At 36.1% G+C, this 17067-nt stretch overlaps 1 protein-coding gene across 2 annotated transcripts in view; it reads left to right on the top strand.

Annotated features, from left to right (window-relative positions):
• The window catches only part of akt2 (v-akt murine thymoma viral oncogene homolog 2), a 47711-nt gene that overhangs the window by 11630 nt on the left and 19014 nt on the right, over positions 1-17067 (top strand). For both annotated transcript variants that reach the window (XM_061878691.1, XM_061878690.1), the window contains exons 2-4: positions 10677-10839; positions 12617-12748; positions 12817-12928. In XM_061878691.1, coding sequence (XP_061734675.1) covers positions 10794-10839; positions 12617-12748; positions 12817-12928 — 290 coding nt within the window. In that variant the 5' untranslated portion in view covers positions 10677-10793. The remainder of the gene's footprint in view (positions 1-10676; positions 10840-12616; positions 12749-12816; positions 12929-17067) is intronic.

Raw genomic sequence — 17067 nt, 5'->3', positions numbered from 1 at the left:
AGAAAAGCACTATACAAGTACAACCCATTTATCATTGATATATAACTCCTCTGGCAGGGGGCTCCCCTCGTCTCTTTTAATGCACAGCATAGGACACATAATAAGTACACTATCTGGAGTACAGGGCAGGCGAGTGGGGGATCTTATGTTCCTGGATAACTCCTCTGGCAGGGGGCTCCCCTCGTCTCTTTTAATGTACAGCATAGGACACATAGCAAGAGTGGTCCTCAGGTCCTGTTGATCAGGGGCAATAGCTCCACAGCCACAGATCCACTATTAACCACTAATATCACAGTCAAATGAAAGCTTGTTCCCATAGGCACCATAAACTGTTAATTATGTTTAGACAAAAGTGTATATTATATATACTATTATATATATAGTATTTATATAGGTGTGTGTGTGTGTGGGTGTGGGTGTGTGTGTATTTTGGGTATATGCGTGTGTGTATGTATGTGATTGTGAGTGTATATGTGTATACATATATATATATATATATATATATATATATATATATATAAATTGTATATGTGTGTGTATATATGTGTGTGTACATATGTATATATGTAAGTGTGTGTGAATTTAAATGTATTTTATATAGACAATATATAGCAGCAACCACTGAATTGAATTATATTATATATATTATTGTATTATATATTGTATATGTATAGGGGTGGGACCTAATAAGTTTACTTCTTCCCACTCCCTTTTGAGCCAATCTTGACATCTACAAAAGATTAGTCACATGTAATGTTTTCAATGTAAGTGTAAAAATAATGTATCTATACATTTCTTTTGTATTTTATTTCATTCTCTTGTTTTGTTTGCATGGCTCAAAATAAACCATTCATTCATTCAAAGCTATCAGACTGCGTGGTGGGTAGTAGTGGGTTTCAGTAGGCCTTTAATGTAACATATTATGGTAAGAGTCATTCAAATAACTATAACATATAGAACATGCTATACGTTTACCAAACAATCTGTCACTCCCAATCTATAAATCCGATGAAATCTTATTCCTCGATGTCGCTTCTAAACAACTCTGCCAACTCCAAAGGTATGCGCCGCTTCCTCTTGTCGTTTTCTGCTGCATATTTCACTACGTCCTGCTTGTAATCTGCAGTACATGATTTTCTTTTCAGTCCAATTTTTGTTCAGCCCTTCTCAGTTTTTATAAGTTACCGCCAACCATGAAATGATCAATTTTAATAGCTACGGCAGTAGCATATAGCATATAGCAGTTAGCATTCCATGACCCACAATGCACTTCTGCCATGACCCTCCCCCGCCGAATTCTTATTGGTTGACGTGTGTGTGACGTATGCTGGCGTTTTCTTGGTCTCCTCCGCGAATTAGATAAATAATATTATTTGATATTGTGTAATCTGCAGTACATGATTTCTTTTTGGGTCATATTTTTGTTCAGCCCTTCTCAGTTTTTATTAGTTACCGCCAACAATGAAATGATCCATTTTAATAGCTACGACAGTAACATATAGCAGTTAGCATTCCATGACCCACAATGCACTTCTGCCATGACCCTTCCCCGCCGAATTCTTATTGGTTTACGTGTGTGTGACAATTGCTGACATTTTCTTCGTCTCTTCCGCGAATGAGATAAATAATATTATATGATATTTTACGTTAATGTGTTAATAATTTCACACAAGTCGCTCCGGAGTATGTGTCGCACCCCTAGCCAAACTATGAAAAAAACTGCGACTTATAGTCCAAAAAATACGGTAATCAAATGTATATACTTGTTCTTATGCTTTCTGAGCTCACTGTGTTCACTGCTCGCTGTACATATCCTACGAAGTAAGACCTACACTGTTTCAATGTCCATTTGTCAGATGATACAATTGTTGATGACAGTATTTCCTTCCAATGTTGAAACCAGAACTTTTCCCCCTTAAAATAGTCTTGACATTATTACACATTTCCAATTTTTTTCTTGTAATATTTGACTTTTTGTTTCCAACATTTTATCCGTTTTATTTTGTATTTATACTTTTCAAATATTTTTTAAATGTAATGTTAAAGTTAAAGTACCAATGATTGTCACACACACACTAGGTGTGGCGAAAGTATTCTCTGCATTTGAACTCACGACCTACCAATCTCAGGGCGGACACTCTAACCACTAGGCCACTGAGTAGGTAGGCTAAGTAGAGTTCATGCTGCAGGCGAAAATTTCCAATTCTGATTTTTTTTGTTGGATCCAAACTTTTTATGTAGTCTTTAACATTGCAAAAAAAATGTTATGTCTAATGTGAACAGAATTAGCCCCACATGCAGACATTACGTCACACAGGCTGCAGTGTTTACGGAAGTAATCATTAAACTGAGACAAACTTTATTGATCCACAAGGGAAATTGTTTGACCCGCAGTGGAAAAATGATGCACATCTCGGGAGCTACTGCCACTCTTTCAGGCGCACATCAAAACTTTATACATGTAATCTCAAAATTTTATTCTCATGTGATCGCAAGTATTCTTTTCAGAATATTGCAAGTTTATTCTAGTATAATACTGACTTTATATTGTCACAAAAATATCACTTTTTCTGTAAATATAACAACCCTATATGTGTAAAACCCTACTCTTTTCATTGTATAATTTAGACTATTTTTTTTAAGTACCATGGCTTTAATACTGTGAAATTTGGACTATTCCATTTGAGCTGTTGGACTATTGTACAAAACAATAAAGAACATTACAGTACTCACTAATTGGAGAGCAGTGACATTACATTTGAGCTCTTCCTGGCACAACATGAGTAATGATAATATTAATATCTACTATTTATAACTTAACGTGGATGTGGTATCAGTCATGTTACACTTTCCCATGGTGTTTGCCACTTGTCATAAATGTCAGATGGTCTGATAAGAAGGCGACAACTGAGCAGGACATGCACATTTCAGCACTTTTCTCTGTTGTGGGCTTGTGTTTCAACACAAGTCAAGGTAAGAAAATTATTGCGGCACTCTGCTTGCCGAGACGACCCGCAATTCACAGAAAGTGTCCTTTGTCCTGGGAAATCACTTTTGCTCTCTGTGTGAGTTCACAAACGCCTCCCTGGCTGAAGTTTAACTCGCTTTTAGCACAACCTGACCCACATCATTATCATCGCTCATACATGCTGGTTGTTTGTTGTTTTTGCTGCCGTTTTGTTTCATGTTGCTCGATGACATTAATTATTACCAAAGTGTAGATGTTGATCACAAGTTTATGTCGTGAATAAACATAACATTTGCTTAATAGATACTCATTTATTTTAAAACAGTTTTTCCTTGAAATATTATGACTTAAAGTTGTTACATATAAAAATAATTTTCTTTGGGTTTTAATACATCTAAAATAGTAAGATATGACAATTTTTTACTAGGGTTGTAAAAACAATGTATTCAGGATTTTTCTTGGCTCAAATTGAGGCAGAGGTGGTAGAATCCTAACCATGCGCCAGAATTCTAACGCAAAAATATATACATATATTTTTTTAATTTACAGTAATATGGTGTAAAGAACACCGCAAAATGTATTGTATTTTTTTATTAAATTGATGAGTAGTTTGCTGTAAAATCACAGGTCAAGCAGATATTTAAGTATTTGTTTTTGTTTAGGCAACCATTTTGATCATATACTGTAATATTTGTTGCAATAATGGATACTATTAAAGTTTAAAAGGCTTGCAATTTCAAGCATTACATATATTTTTTCTGTCAAAATGAAAAAAATCCATTAAATTTTGTGAGAAAATATTAAGTACTTTGACACATATCATTTCCAGTTGTTTGCAGGCCGGATAAAATGATGTTGCGGGCCCAGATCTGGTCCCCGGGCCTTGAGTTTGACACCTGTGGCTTAAGTGCTTGCATAAGAGAATGATGGGCTCATAGCTTGTGTGGTGGGGGTACTTTTGCTTGAGACACTCATAAATGATTTTGAAGCAGCCTTCAAGCGCTCTGTGGACAAAAATTTCCACATGTTGTCATCACCATGAATTATTAAATTTTAACTGCATGTTACGTTAATTTCTCTGCTCCACCTGGACTCTTAACTTTCCTCCTAGCGAGATTGCTTTTTAAAATAGTGGCTGATTTGGCCTGCCATACCTGCAATGCTAAAAATCAAACGTTATTCTGACACGGAGGAAACTTTTTTTAATTTTTTTTAAATAAACACGACATACTTGTAATGTTTTCTTGGGGTTACTTTTAGTTGACCTTGTACCCGTCAATCTGTACCGTCATGAAACGCTACCTGGTCCTATGCAAACTTCTAGTATCTTCTTCAATCAATTGATCCATTATAATTAGTCAGAAAAGGTTGAAAACGAAGCTAACAGTATTAACTGTGTTCACTTACCAGAGACAAAATGTTCACAGCACAGTCTGGAGTGTTCTGTAGGAGTCCAGTGATCCCTCCGTATCATGCTTCATATGGCAGAAATCCACTTGTTACGGCGCTCAACGTTATGCACCAAGTAGCGGGGAAAACACCATTCGATCTGTTTCATCTTGGGTAGTTGATGTTTGATAAGAAATTATCGAGTTCGAGCCTATTATCGAATCCTCTTATCGAACCGATTCCTGGAAGACAAAGGGACATTTCGAAGACTGTGCACAAAGAGGATGATTGCTTTCAAAATGGAGCTACTAAAGCAAGATTGGGACAATGTGTACAATGAAAAAGAGGTTGATGAAGCATATGAACATTTCTTAAACAAGTTCATAATACTTTATGACAAACATTGTCCATGGAGACAACTCAGTAGTAAACAGAAAGAATAATCAACCACGGATGACAAAAGGATTAAAAAATGCTTGTAAGAAGAAGTATACACTATATAGAAAATGTATCGTACAAAGAACTACAGAGGCAGAAGTTAAGTACAAAAAGTATAAAAACAAGTTAACAAACATACTACGATCATGTAGAAAATAATATTACAGTGAATTATTGGACAGGAACAAAAATAATATGAGAGCAACATGGGGCATTCTCAATAGCATTATTAAAAATGGCACTAAGAGGGATTACCCCAAATACTTCTTAGACGGAAATAAACATAATGACAACATAAAGGAAGTAGTTGAAAGCTTTAATAACTACTTTGTAAATATTGGACCAAAATTGGAAGAAATGATTCCAGACCCAGTTTCAATTGAGGACTATAACGATACCATAGAGCGAAATCCCAACTCCATGTTCCTCAGTAATGTGACACAGGAGGAAATAGTTAAAATCGTGAAAAAATGTAAATCAAAGACTTCAACTGATTGTAACGGAATTGATATGGAAATGGTAAGAAAGGTTATTGATGAGATCTCAGGACCATTAATGTATATTAGTAACCTATCATTTCAAACAGGTACATTTCCAAACAAAATGAAAATAGCTAAAGATGCACCAATTTATAAGACTGGAGATAAACATCTATTTACAAATTATAGACCTGTTTCTTTACTTCCACAATTTTCTAAAATCATTGAAAAACTGTTCAAAAACAGATTAGAGAGTTTCATGAATAAAAATAGAATACTGGAAGAAAACCAATATGGATACATAGCTAATGTTTCAACTTCAATGGCTTTAATTGAAATTACAGAAGAAATTACCAATGCAATAGATATTTAAAAAATGTGCGGCAGCAGTGTTTATGGATCTAACTAAAGCATTTGACACAATTAATCACAATATTTTAATCAAAAAACTAGAACGATATGGCATCAGAGGGTTAGTCTTAAACTGGATAACAAGTTATCTAACGAACAGGAAACAATACGTGAAGCTAGGCGAACACACTTCTACAATGCTAAATATATCCTGTGGTGTACCTCAGGGATCAATACTAGGACCTAAACTATTCAATCTCTATTTAAATAACATTTGTAAAGTTACAAGAGATTTTGAGTTTGTATTTTTTGCAGATGATACAACAGCGTTTTGTTCAGGAGAGAACACACAGAAGATAATACAAATAATAACAGAAGAAATGAACAAATAAAAAAAAATGAAAAAAATGGTTTGACAAAAACAGACTATCATTGAATCTCAGTAAAACTAAAATAATTCTATTTGGTAACAGTAGAAGAGAAAGTCAAACACAAATACAAATAGATGGAATAGAAATTGAAAGAGTAAATGAAACCACATTTCTAGGTATAATGATTGATGATAAATTGAACTGGAAATCTTATGTAAAAAATATACAACATAAAGTTGCAAGAAATACATCAATAATGAATAAAGCCAAATATGTTCACGACCAAAAATCACTTTATGTTCTCTACTGCTCACTAGTGTTACCATATCTGAGTTACTGTGTAGAAATATGGGGAAATAATTACAAAAGTACACTTCATTCACTAACTGTTACAAAAAAGATCAGTTAGAATAATACATAATGTTGGATGTAGAGAACATACAAACCCTTTATTTATTGAATCAAAGCTACTGAAATTCCACGACATAGTGAAATTGCAAACAGCTAAAATTATACACAAGGCAAACTAAAACCTGCTTCCCAAGAATATACAACAATTCTTCTCAACAAAAGAGGAGAAATATAATCTTAGAGAAAAATGTAATTTAAAACATTTGTACGTACGTACAACACTTAAGACCTTCAGTGTATCAGTATGTGGAATTAAATTATGGAATGGATTAAGCAAAGCAATCAATGTACTAATACGATCCACTTCAAGAAACTCTTCAAACTGGAAGTGTTTACAAAGTACAAAAAACAAGAACCATGACAAACACTGGGAGTGTTTACAAAGTACAAAAAACAAGAACCATGACAAACACTGGGAGTGTTTACAAAGTACAAAAAAGAAAAACTATGATAAACATTCTGATTTTATTCACCCATTCATTCTTTCATTCTCAAAATAATCTTACTTATCTCATCGTATGGAATAAAACTTACTTCACTAATTCTTTTTTTTAATTTATTTTTATTGTGATTACTTATTGAGTATATTGTGAATACATTGAGAACAGGAAGTGAACAAAAGTTTTAGCAACTGTTATGTAAAGGAAAAGGGGTAGGATTAAATGAGCTCTGCTTCTTCCTACTCCTTTTTGAAAAAGTTGAAAAGAGAAACTGGAAATTGTGATGTATCATGTTATATGCTTGCATGTTCAAAATAAACTCAAACTCAACTCAACAACTCAACTTATCGATTCTCTTATCGAGTCCAGATGGGTTGTTGTACATGGAAAAGAAAAACAATATTTGGTTTAACAAAAGCTCACTTTTATTATATAAGAAAAAAATAAAATCTAATAAATATACCCTCCTAAAAAAATAAAATAAAATAAATATATATTGACTGTTGTTACCCAGCCTATTTAGACGTTGAATTGTAGACCAATGCAAAAAGACACTTGGTTTGATTGATTGATTGATTGATTGATTGAAACTTTTATTAGTAGATTGCACAGTTCAGTACATATTCTGTACAATTGACCATTAAATGGTAACACCCGAATAAGTTTTTCAACTTGTTTAAGTCGTGGTCTATGTTAATCAATTCATGGTACAAATGTATACTATCAGCATAATACAGTCATCATACAAATTTATCATCATAGTATATACATAGAATTATTTACATTATTTACCATCCGGGGGGTGGGATGAGGAGCTTTGGTTTGGTTCCACCCACTTTTCTTCGCGAGGATTATGGGTACAGTGTATATACCAATATTCTATCAATTAACATCATAATAACAAGCAGACATTGTACAGTAAGTTATGTTTTATTATATTTGTTGGCTCTCATGAATTTTGCAGTGAGAAATAATCAGTGATGTTGAAAAAAAGCGAACGTTGTGATGCATTTTTGTAAATTATGCGCCGCGTATGCTTAAAATGATGAAACTACGGTAATAATAAATATTATTATGATGGTGCCTTTTACTACATTACATATTTACTTGTGTATATAAAACTTTAATGGAGGTGTTTAGATGTTGTATTAAGGGCTTTTATAGACAGAATAGAGCAGCTCCCATAGGCTCAATTGTAAGCGGACTTTTGATCGCATTTGTTTAATGTTTAGAATGCATTAAAAAAAGAAAAACATTTGTTCTATTCCCACATAAAGATTCTGAATGATGGGCAAAAAAAAAAGCGCAGTTCCCCTTTAACACTCCTTCGTAATTATCCAGTATACACAAAGATTTTTTTTGTCATACCACATTATCAGACAGCCTACCTCTTCCTATTTTCTTTCCCACTACTCCTTTTCGGACATGCTGTAATGAAACAACTGGAAATATGTGATGCATTACATTGTATTGTATGCATGTTCGAAATAAACTGAGCTTACCTTTAGACACTGTTTTCCCCCATTAAAGACAAGCCAAGACAAGTTAATTTTTAGAGCATAATTTGTACACAAAAATAACAATAAAATAATCTTAAAAATAGTCATAATTCAAATTAAAATCATAAGAATCATAATACCGTAATGACCATAATTGAAATAAAAATCAAATAGTATGGATAAAATACTTTAAGTTGTCAAATGTGCAATTAAATCAGTGTTTTCAGCCTGGATTTAAACATTATCAATTTTGAGGCCTGTCTCACAACTTCTAGAATACTATTCCTGATTTCAAGACCATACAACTGAAACACAGCCTCACCATGTTTAGTCGAGACTCTGGGCACCAGCAGGAGAACGCTCCCTGAGGTTCTCAGAGGCCGAAATGGTTCAGATAGTTCATATGGTTTTAATATGTCAAAGATGTACTTTGACACAAGATCATGAAAAGACTTGTACACAAGCAGAGATGTTTTGAAGTCAATTCTCTGAGTAACAGGAAGCCAGTGAAGTGACCTAAGCACTGGACTATTATGGTCATATTTCCTGGTTCTAGTCAGGACTCAAGCAGTAGCATTCTGATTGTACTGCAGCTCCTTTACAGCTTGGGCGAGTGAGAAGGCCATTACAGTAATCTAACCAACTGTAAACAAAGGCATGGATTAGTCTGCTTTGGACAGTATTCCTCAGATTTGGCAATTTTTTTTGTGTTTTGTATGTGGTGAAAAGCTGCTGATGTTACTTAATGTGGCTTTTAAAGTTCAAGTCTGAGTCCATTATTTTCCCTGTATTTCTAACCTGATTATTAAGTTTTGGGGAGAGGGTCTCAAAGTGACTAATCATGGTTACTATGCTTTTGTGGGCCACAGACAATGTTTTTGGTTTCCTCCGACTTTGACGCGGCGTGGTTTGGATGGTAGAGGGGTCCTGCCAGCAACTCGAGGGTTCCAAGTTAATTTCCAGCTTCTGCCATCCGATTTGCTGCCACTGTGTCCTTGTGCAAGACACTTTACCCACCTAGCTCCCAGTGCCACTCAGACTGGTTTAAATGTTGCTTGAAAATGTAGATAATGGGTTTCACAATGTAAAGCGCTTTGAGTCTCTAGAAAGATAAACCGCTACATGAATATAATTCACTTCATATCACGAGCTGAAGAAAATTGTTTTGCATGTACACGCTGATCTGTTCGATGCAGTGACAAAGTACATCATCAGGCCAACATTCACCTGCTGTCAGTGACAAGTAGATCGAAGTGTCACCTGCATAGTTGTGGTAGGACATATTGAAGCTGCATATTAGCTGGCCAAGTAGCAGCATGTACAAGTTGAACAATAGGGTCCCAGATTCAAACCATTTGGTCAGAGACATAGTTACTAATTCCAACAAAAAAAATCGAGATAGGACATGAACCAGTTAAGAGCAGAACAAACTGTGTCAAAGGCAGCACTCAGGTCCAACAGAACCAAGAGTGAGAATTTTCATGTGTCTGTGTTCACGCAAATGTAATTTGTCACTTCGATTAGAGATGTTTCCATGCTGTTTTGGGGCCTAAAACCTGATTGGAAAGTCTTAAACACATTTTTATGTCGAAGAAAGTCACTCAGCTCAGTTGGTGCACAACTTATTCTAATACTTTGACCAAAAACGTCAGTTTTGATATGGGCGGGTGATTGTTCAGTACTGTGGCATCAGGACTACTTTTTTAAAGAGGGGCTTATTGACAGCAGTTTGTAAGGCCTTTGGAAATGTTCCAGTCTGGAGTGAGATGTAACTGTTTATACTTGTATAGCGCTTTCTACCTTAACTAAATGAGTGAATTGTGATAACAAACTACTCAGCAAAGGCTTTAGAAATCTAGTAGTTAACTCATCAAGGCAGCATGTTGATGGACTCATACTGTTTTGTCAGTGACTGTAGCGATATGTGCCAGCTTTAGTTGTCTAGTTGGCTGCAGAATAGCTATTTGCTTTTGGGGAATTGTTGTATTTTAAATACTTTGAACTTTATCCTGAAAAATATTACAAACTTATTGCACTTCGATGTAGAAATTATTTCCGAGGCAAGTGAAGCTGGGGGGTTTGTTAATCTGTTTAGTCTAGCAAACAAGGCACGAGAAGTGTTACTACAATTTGTAAGAGAGTTGTTATTACAGTTTCTAACAACTTGTGTGTCTTGTTTGCTACAGTAACACCTACCAAAACACACATTTTCTCATGTTAGTCATTGTTTTGTTGCACTCTTCTGATTACCTTTTATAAGGAATGATTGACGTCCACCATAAAGCCACCCTGCTTTAACCCTGTGTTTCTCTCTTCTTTCTCCTATCCAGGCACTTTGTACAAGTCTTCTATCTTGACTCGCTGTCACTGCGTCAACCAGTAGTTTGAACAGTTTGCACCAGCTGGTCGGCCGCCCCCTCCCAACCCATACAGTCTTCTGCCCCAGCATGAATGAAGTCAGCGTTGTGAGAGAGGGATGGCTCCACAAGAGAGGTACTGTACAGGAGCTATCGTGCATTCCCAATCATCTTTTTGTCAATTTATTCCGCGCTCTGGGCCCTTGTTATTGAGCAGCATGTGATGAGGGACAATAATAATTTATTTCAGTATACATTTCGTGTTGATGTTAAAATCAAAAACCCTTAAAATCAGTCAAACATTAACCTTTGTCTTGCGTTAGGGTCGGAACCGACCCTTTTTAGTTTTTAAATGCATAAAAGAACCACATAAATACATTTTTTCCATCACGGGTTTTTGACTTTGCCAGGAACCTCTATTTCAATAAAACAAAACATTTTTTTTTTTCCACTAAATTATAAAATGCTCTGGTTGAAATTATGACCTGGGTGCTATCGGGGATTCTCATTTTACCTTGTCATACAGTACAAAAAACAAACAAAGACGGGCATGTGAGGTCAATTCAGTATAAAAATATAAAATGAAAAAAAAAATAAAACACATTTATTCAAGATATGTGTTCTAATAACTCTCAGTAATACTCAGGTAACACAACAACCTTTTATTTATTTATACGATTCTCTAGAGGTTAATTTTACCCTTTTTTTTAAATTGAAATCAAGGTGTATACTGACAAAAAAAAAGACCCACACCAAAAATATTAAAACCAATATTTTCATGGATAAGGAAGCCTAACAAGGTAACCAAGAGATGAGAAACAAATTGGATGATAAATAATTGTTTTTAGTGTATTTTACAGCTGATTTAAGACATGGGTAAAAACTGACCCGTTAACATGCAGTGGGGCAAAAAAGTATTTAGTCAGCCACCGATTGTGCAAGTTCTCCCACTTAAAATGATGACAGAGGTCTGTAATTTTCATCATAGGTACACTTCAACTGTGAGAGACAGAATGTGGTAAAAAAAAAAAACAGGAATTCACATTGTAGGAATTTTAAAGAATTTATTTGTAAATTATGGTGGAAAATAGGTATTTGGTCAACCATTCAAAGCTCTCAGTGATGGAAGGAGGTTTTGGCTCAAAATCTCACGATACATGGCCCCATTCATTCTTTCCTTAACACGGATCTGTCGCCCTGTCCCCTTAGCAGAAAAACAGCCCCAAAGCATGATGTTTCCACCCTCATGCTTCACAGTAGGTATGGTGTTCTTGGGATGCAACATAATATTCTTTTTCCTTCAAACACGACGAGTTGAGTTTATACAAAAAAGTTCTATTTTGGTTTCATCTGACCACATGACATTCTCCCAATCCTCTGCTGTATCATCCATGTATCCATTTTAGTATAAACTCAACTCGTCGTGTTTGGAGGAAGAAGAATACTGAGTTGCATCCCAAGAACACCAAACCTACTGTGAAGCATGGGGGTGGAAACATCATGCTTTAGGGCTGTTTTCTGCTAAAGGGACAGGACGATTGATCCGTGTTAAGGAAAGAATGAATGGGGCCATGTATCGTGAGATTTTGAGCCAAAACCTCCTTCCATCAGTAAAAGCTTTGAATGGTTGACCAAATACTTATTTTCCACCATAATTTACAAATAAATTCTTTAAAATTCCGGCAATGTGAATTCCTGGATTTTTTTTTCACATTTTGTCTATCACAGTTGAAGTGTAACTATGATGAAAATTATAGACCTCTGTCATCATTTTAAGTGGGAGAACTTGCACAATCTGTGGCTGACTAAATACTTTTTTGCCCCACTGTAAGAGATAGTAACAGAAATCTAACACAAGAGGAAGGTTAAGTGCATTTTTATTTGACGCCTCATTGCCTTGTTCTCCCCATTAGGTGAGTACATTAAAACTTGGAGGCCTCGTTATTTCATCCTAAAGAGCGACGGCTCTTTCATCGGCTACAAAGAGAAGCCCGAAGTGTCCAGCGATCACAGCCTGCCACCTCTCAACAACTTCTCTGTCGCAGGTCGGTTCAACATGGATCTGTCTTTTTTCCCTTCTTTCTTTTCACCAAGAGGCTCTCTGCTTTTGTAGAATGCCAGCTGATGAAGACCGAGCGGCCCAGGGCCAACACGTTTGTCATCCGCTGCCTACAGTGGACCTCAGTCATTGAGCGCACCTTCCATGTAGACAGCAACGACGAGAGGTGAAGCAGCCTCTTTTCTTCTCTGCAGTGAAATTGAAAACAATTAGAAAAGGAGGCAATACAAAAATGTAGGTATGGATAGTATCCCACAAAAGTGAATGTGCCCCTAACATTTCAGTAAACCTATACAAAGTAAACTGGGTCGAACTCGTTTTTATTGAGGGCGAGTAACAGTGAATATTTATTACAGGGTTTCCCCCAGCAACCTACATGTGTCGGTGGGGGCGTTGTTTGTGGGCGTGGTCAGTGTGACATCATCATACTGTTTGCACAAATGTTGATGATTCCAAAAAATAAAAAAATAAAAAAAAATATATATATATATATATTTTTTTTTTTGTGCTGAAAAATAAGTCTGTGTGATTAGTAGTTAGTCTTATCATGTTTGTTATATTGTTTTGCTCTATTTTAATCATTGTTGTTATTGTACAATGTAACACAGGCTATATACCAGTGGCAGCTGCTGGTCTTTCAAGTCGGGGAAGCTATTTTTCAGTTCCTCTGTAAACATTAGTACAGTCTGCAATAACCGATAAAAGATAGAAACGTTAAATTTTACAAAGAAAAGTGCACTTAAAAAATTATAAAAATAAAATCATCAACAGTAACAACGGAAAGAAAGTTAAAAAATGCTTTGACAGAGTTTTAATATTTCAAGATTGCTGATTTGCTCATTTTGCTATCAATCAAAAAGGGATTCAGCCCAGACAGGTAATCCAATCATCATGCGGAAGCCAGGCAACCTACTTTCAATTATTTCAATTCCCATTAACTGGGAATCGATACCCATACTCAGCAGTACCAAGTTTCTGTAAAAATGTATTCTCAAACAATAATAACTTTTTATTTTATAATTGAACATTTAGAAATGAACCGATAATGATAACTCTGCTGTTCAGTTGTTATATCTGGTTTTCTTATACCATTAGTCCCCTTTGCAATGCAGTTGCACTTCCAAGACTATAGATGGCAGTACTTTTTAGGCTATATATGGTATGTTGTCTTGAAGTATCTTTTACCTGAAAGCAAAATGTGTTATGTTACGCCCTACAGAGTGTTTATACCAGGGGCGCTCATACTTTTTCTGCCGGCGAGCTACTTTTCAATTGACCAAGTCGAGGAGATCTACTTCATTCCTATTTATAATTTATATTTATTTATTTATGAAAGAGACATTTTTGTTAACAAGTTAATGGTGTTTAATGATAATACAAGCATGTTTAACACACATAGATTCCTTTCTTTCATGAAGACAAGAATATAAGTTGGTGTATTTGATTCTGATGACTTGCATTGATTGGAATTAGACAGTGGTGCTGATAACGTCCGCATTTTCAAATGGAGGAAAAAAAAAAGTCCTCCTTTCTGTCCAATACCACATGAAAGTGGTTAGATTTGGCATCTCATTTGTCCAACTTGCATACTCGTTTTTAAACACTTTGTTATGAGAGTAACATATGTGTGTGGCCCTTTAATGTCTGGCAGCAGGTGAGTGACGTCAGTGAGAGTGCGGGTGGGCAAGCAAGTGAGAAAGCGGTCGCTGAGGGCGGGGGAGAAATACATTGGCATCAAACTCCGTAGCTTGCTAGCTTGTGCACGCTAGCTTTCTGAGACTCTTATTTTGTTAGCACAGGCAGGATGAAACAGGTCTTTTATGGTGAAGACAGGAACTGTGCAGTCGGTCTTTAGAGTTTTGACAGTAGGTACGGAGTCTCTAGAAATAAAATGTGTTTCTCTGCGTCCGCCCTGTTAGTGATTTTTTTCTTAAATATGAGCTCGCAGCAGCCAGCGTCATCTCACAAGATCCTCGGGTGCCGAGAATGTCAAACAACTGACGAAAGTGAAGTCTTGGTATGATTGATGATTGCTCATTTTTATGTATATTTTTTAATGCCTGGCTTGAGATCGACTGACACACCCTCCGAGATCGACCAGTCGATCGCGATCGACGTAATGGGCACCCCTGGTTTATACCATAAGAACTGTGCTTATTACACACCAGCTGTTTGAGCGTAACATGCATTTTAGTTGTATTTTTCAATACCAAATTTGGAAGTGTTGAAATTGTCATGTAAAATCGCTAAAGCTAATAATAGCCTGTATTTTGCAAATTCAGTATAAATTACCATCAAGCTAGCCCATTTTGGAAGAGTGGAGCTTTCCTGTACATTTGATTGTTTTTTTACCAAGCATACTTGCTTTGGCTAAGTTAACCCTGAGAGTTCCTTGAGTGATTGTTCACGTGAGCCAGTGTTAAGTCCGTAGCCAGATGTGACAAGTCTCCAACCGGACATGACGTCACTTGCAACAAAGTTATCAAATAAGGCACCCTTTGTTTTTACGTGAATCGCTACTTGGTAGTATCGACAGGATTCTGTTAGTGCCTATAAAAGTACAGAATTTGGTACCCATCCCAAATGACCCCTTTTAAAATGACCCCACATTAAAGGGGTCCTATTATGCAAAACCAACTTTTCTTCCTTGCTGGTACCTGTTTCCTCAGCCAAGTACTTGTCATTTTGAAAGTGTGTTTAGGCTCCTTTTAATGTCAGAAAAGTGCCACATGCCCCGGTTTATAAACGGAGGCTGTCATGCGCTGCTTCAGAATGTCACAGTACATGTTAGAATTCATAGCTCCCCACTCCAAGAAGCACTGCTGCATCACACTACTACCACAAGTGTCTTGCTATGAGCTTTTTAGACAATAACGGCTATGGATTGAGGACTTCTCATTAGGTGGTTACTGCTATACAACGTGTACATTGACTACCCTAATACTATATTTATGAAGTGTTGAATAAATACTGTAAAGAAACTGGCTGATGAAATTAAGGCTGAGCAATAAAACGTTATCAATAAATATATATCGTGATAGACACATAATCGATATAAATTAAAAAAAATTTGCTTTGCAGTAAACATGCATAAAATAGTTTTTCTCACCCCAGATATCTACCGGGTAGCGCATTCTTTTACGAGATCTAGCAAATCCGCGCGTAATCACGTAATAAGGGAAGTTGTAATAAAGCGAACCACACACAGTTTATTCTGTCCTTCCAGAGAAGCAGAAGATAATAATCTCAGCCCTGCCATTAGTACCAGGTGCTGAACGGTAACACTGACGATAGTTTTGTCTTGATAAATAACTTAATTTTTCGTAGTAAGCAACAGTACAACAGTAACATTATCCCTGGCGAACGTGTCACAACCACTCCCCTGCTTTTCCTGCTCCCCGTATTGCTGGTATTTGACACAGGCACCCATATCGCCATATATCTGCCCGGGGTATGCCTGTACATTATTCTTTTATTTGGACCTCCAGAATCAGCATCTCCTCATCCATTTGTGTCAACGAGGTAAAATTTTGTCTGAAAATATTTGACAAGGTGACTTTGTGACCATTGCTGCTCATTATGACATTTCAAAGTGTAATATACGATTCACCTCGAAACCGAGTATTTTATTTTGAGATTAAACCGAATAATGTATTTTGTGTTTGTGTGTGACTTACATATTCATTATTTTTGCACCTTCATTTTCAGAGGTTAGGTGTTCAATTTGATACATTTTAGAATGTTGTTAGTATTGAGTGTTTTTGTGGTTGTGTTGACATATGCTTTCCTTTCTGCTTTGAAACTGAGAGGATTATAACTAGAGGAAGGTTAAATGTATTCATTAAAAATATTTATCCATCCGTTTTTCTACCGCCTGTCCCTCTCTGGGTTTCGGGGGATGCTGGAGTCTATCCCAGCTGCATTCAGGCGGAAGGCGGTGTACACCCTGCACAAGTCGCCACTTTATCGCAGGGCCAACACAGATAGACCGACAATATTCACACTTACATTCACAATAGGTCCAATTTAATGTTTATATTTATATTTTTCTCCTAGTCCCTATATTTATAGGTAATTAAAAATATCAAGAATTATTGATATCGACAGATATAAAACTCATATTGTGATACAGTTGTTAGCCATAACGCCGAGCCCAAGCAGAAATGGGAGGGGTGAGATAGTGTATTTTATGTGCAAACAAGTGTGTTTAAACCTTGATCACATATTGAAGTAAACACTGACGATCTTATCTTGAGCGACTCAAGTTTCAACAGTGGAGTAATAACACGTGTTCTCTGAGAAACA

The sequence above is a fragment of the Nerophis ophidion genome, linkage group LG18, assembly GCF_033978795.1.
Source record: "Nerophis ophidion isolate RoL-2023_Sa linkage group LG18, RoL_Noph_v1.0, whole genome shotgun sequence".
Classification (NCBI taxonomy): Eukaryota; Metazoa; Chordata; class Actinopteri; order Syngnathiformes; family Syngnathidae; genus Nerophis; species Nerophis ophidion.
The sequence above is the reverse complement of the archived record's forward strand: the minus strand, read 5'-3'. Positions and strand labels throughout refer to the sequence as shown.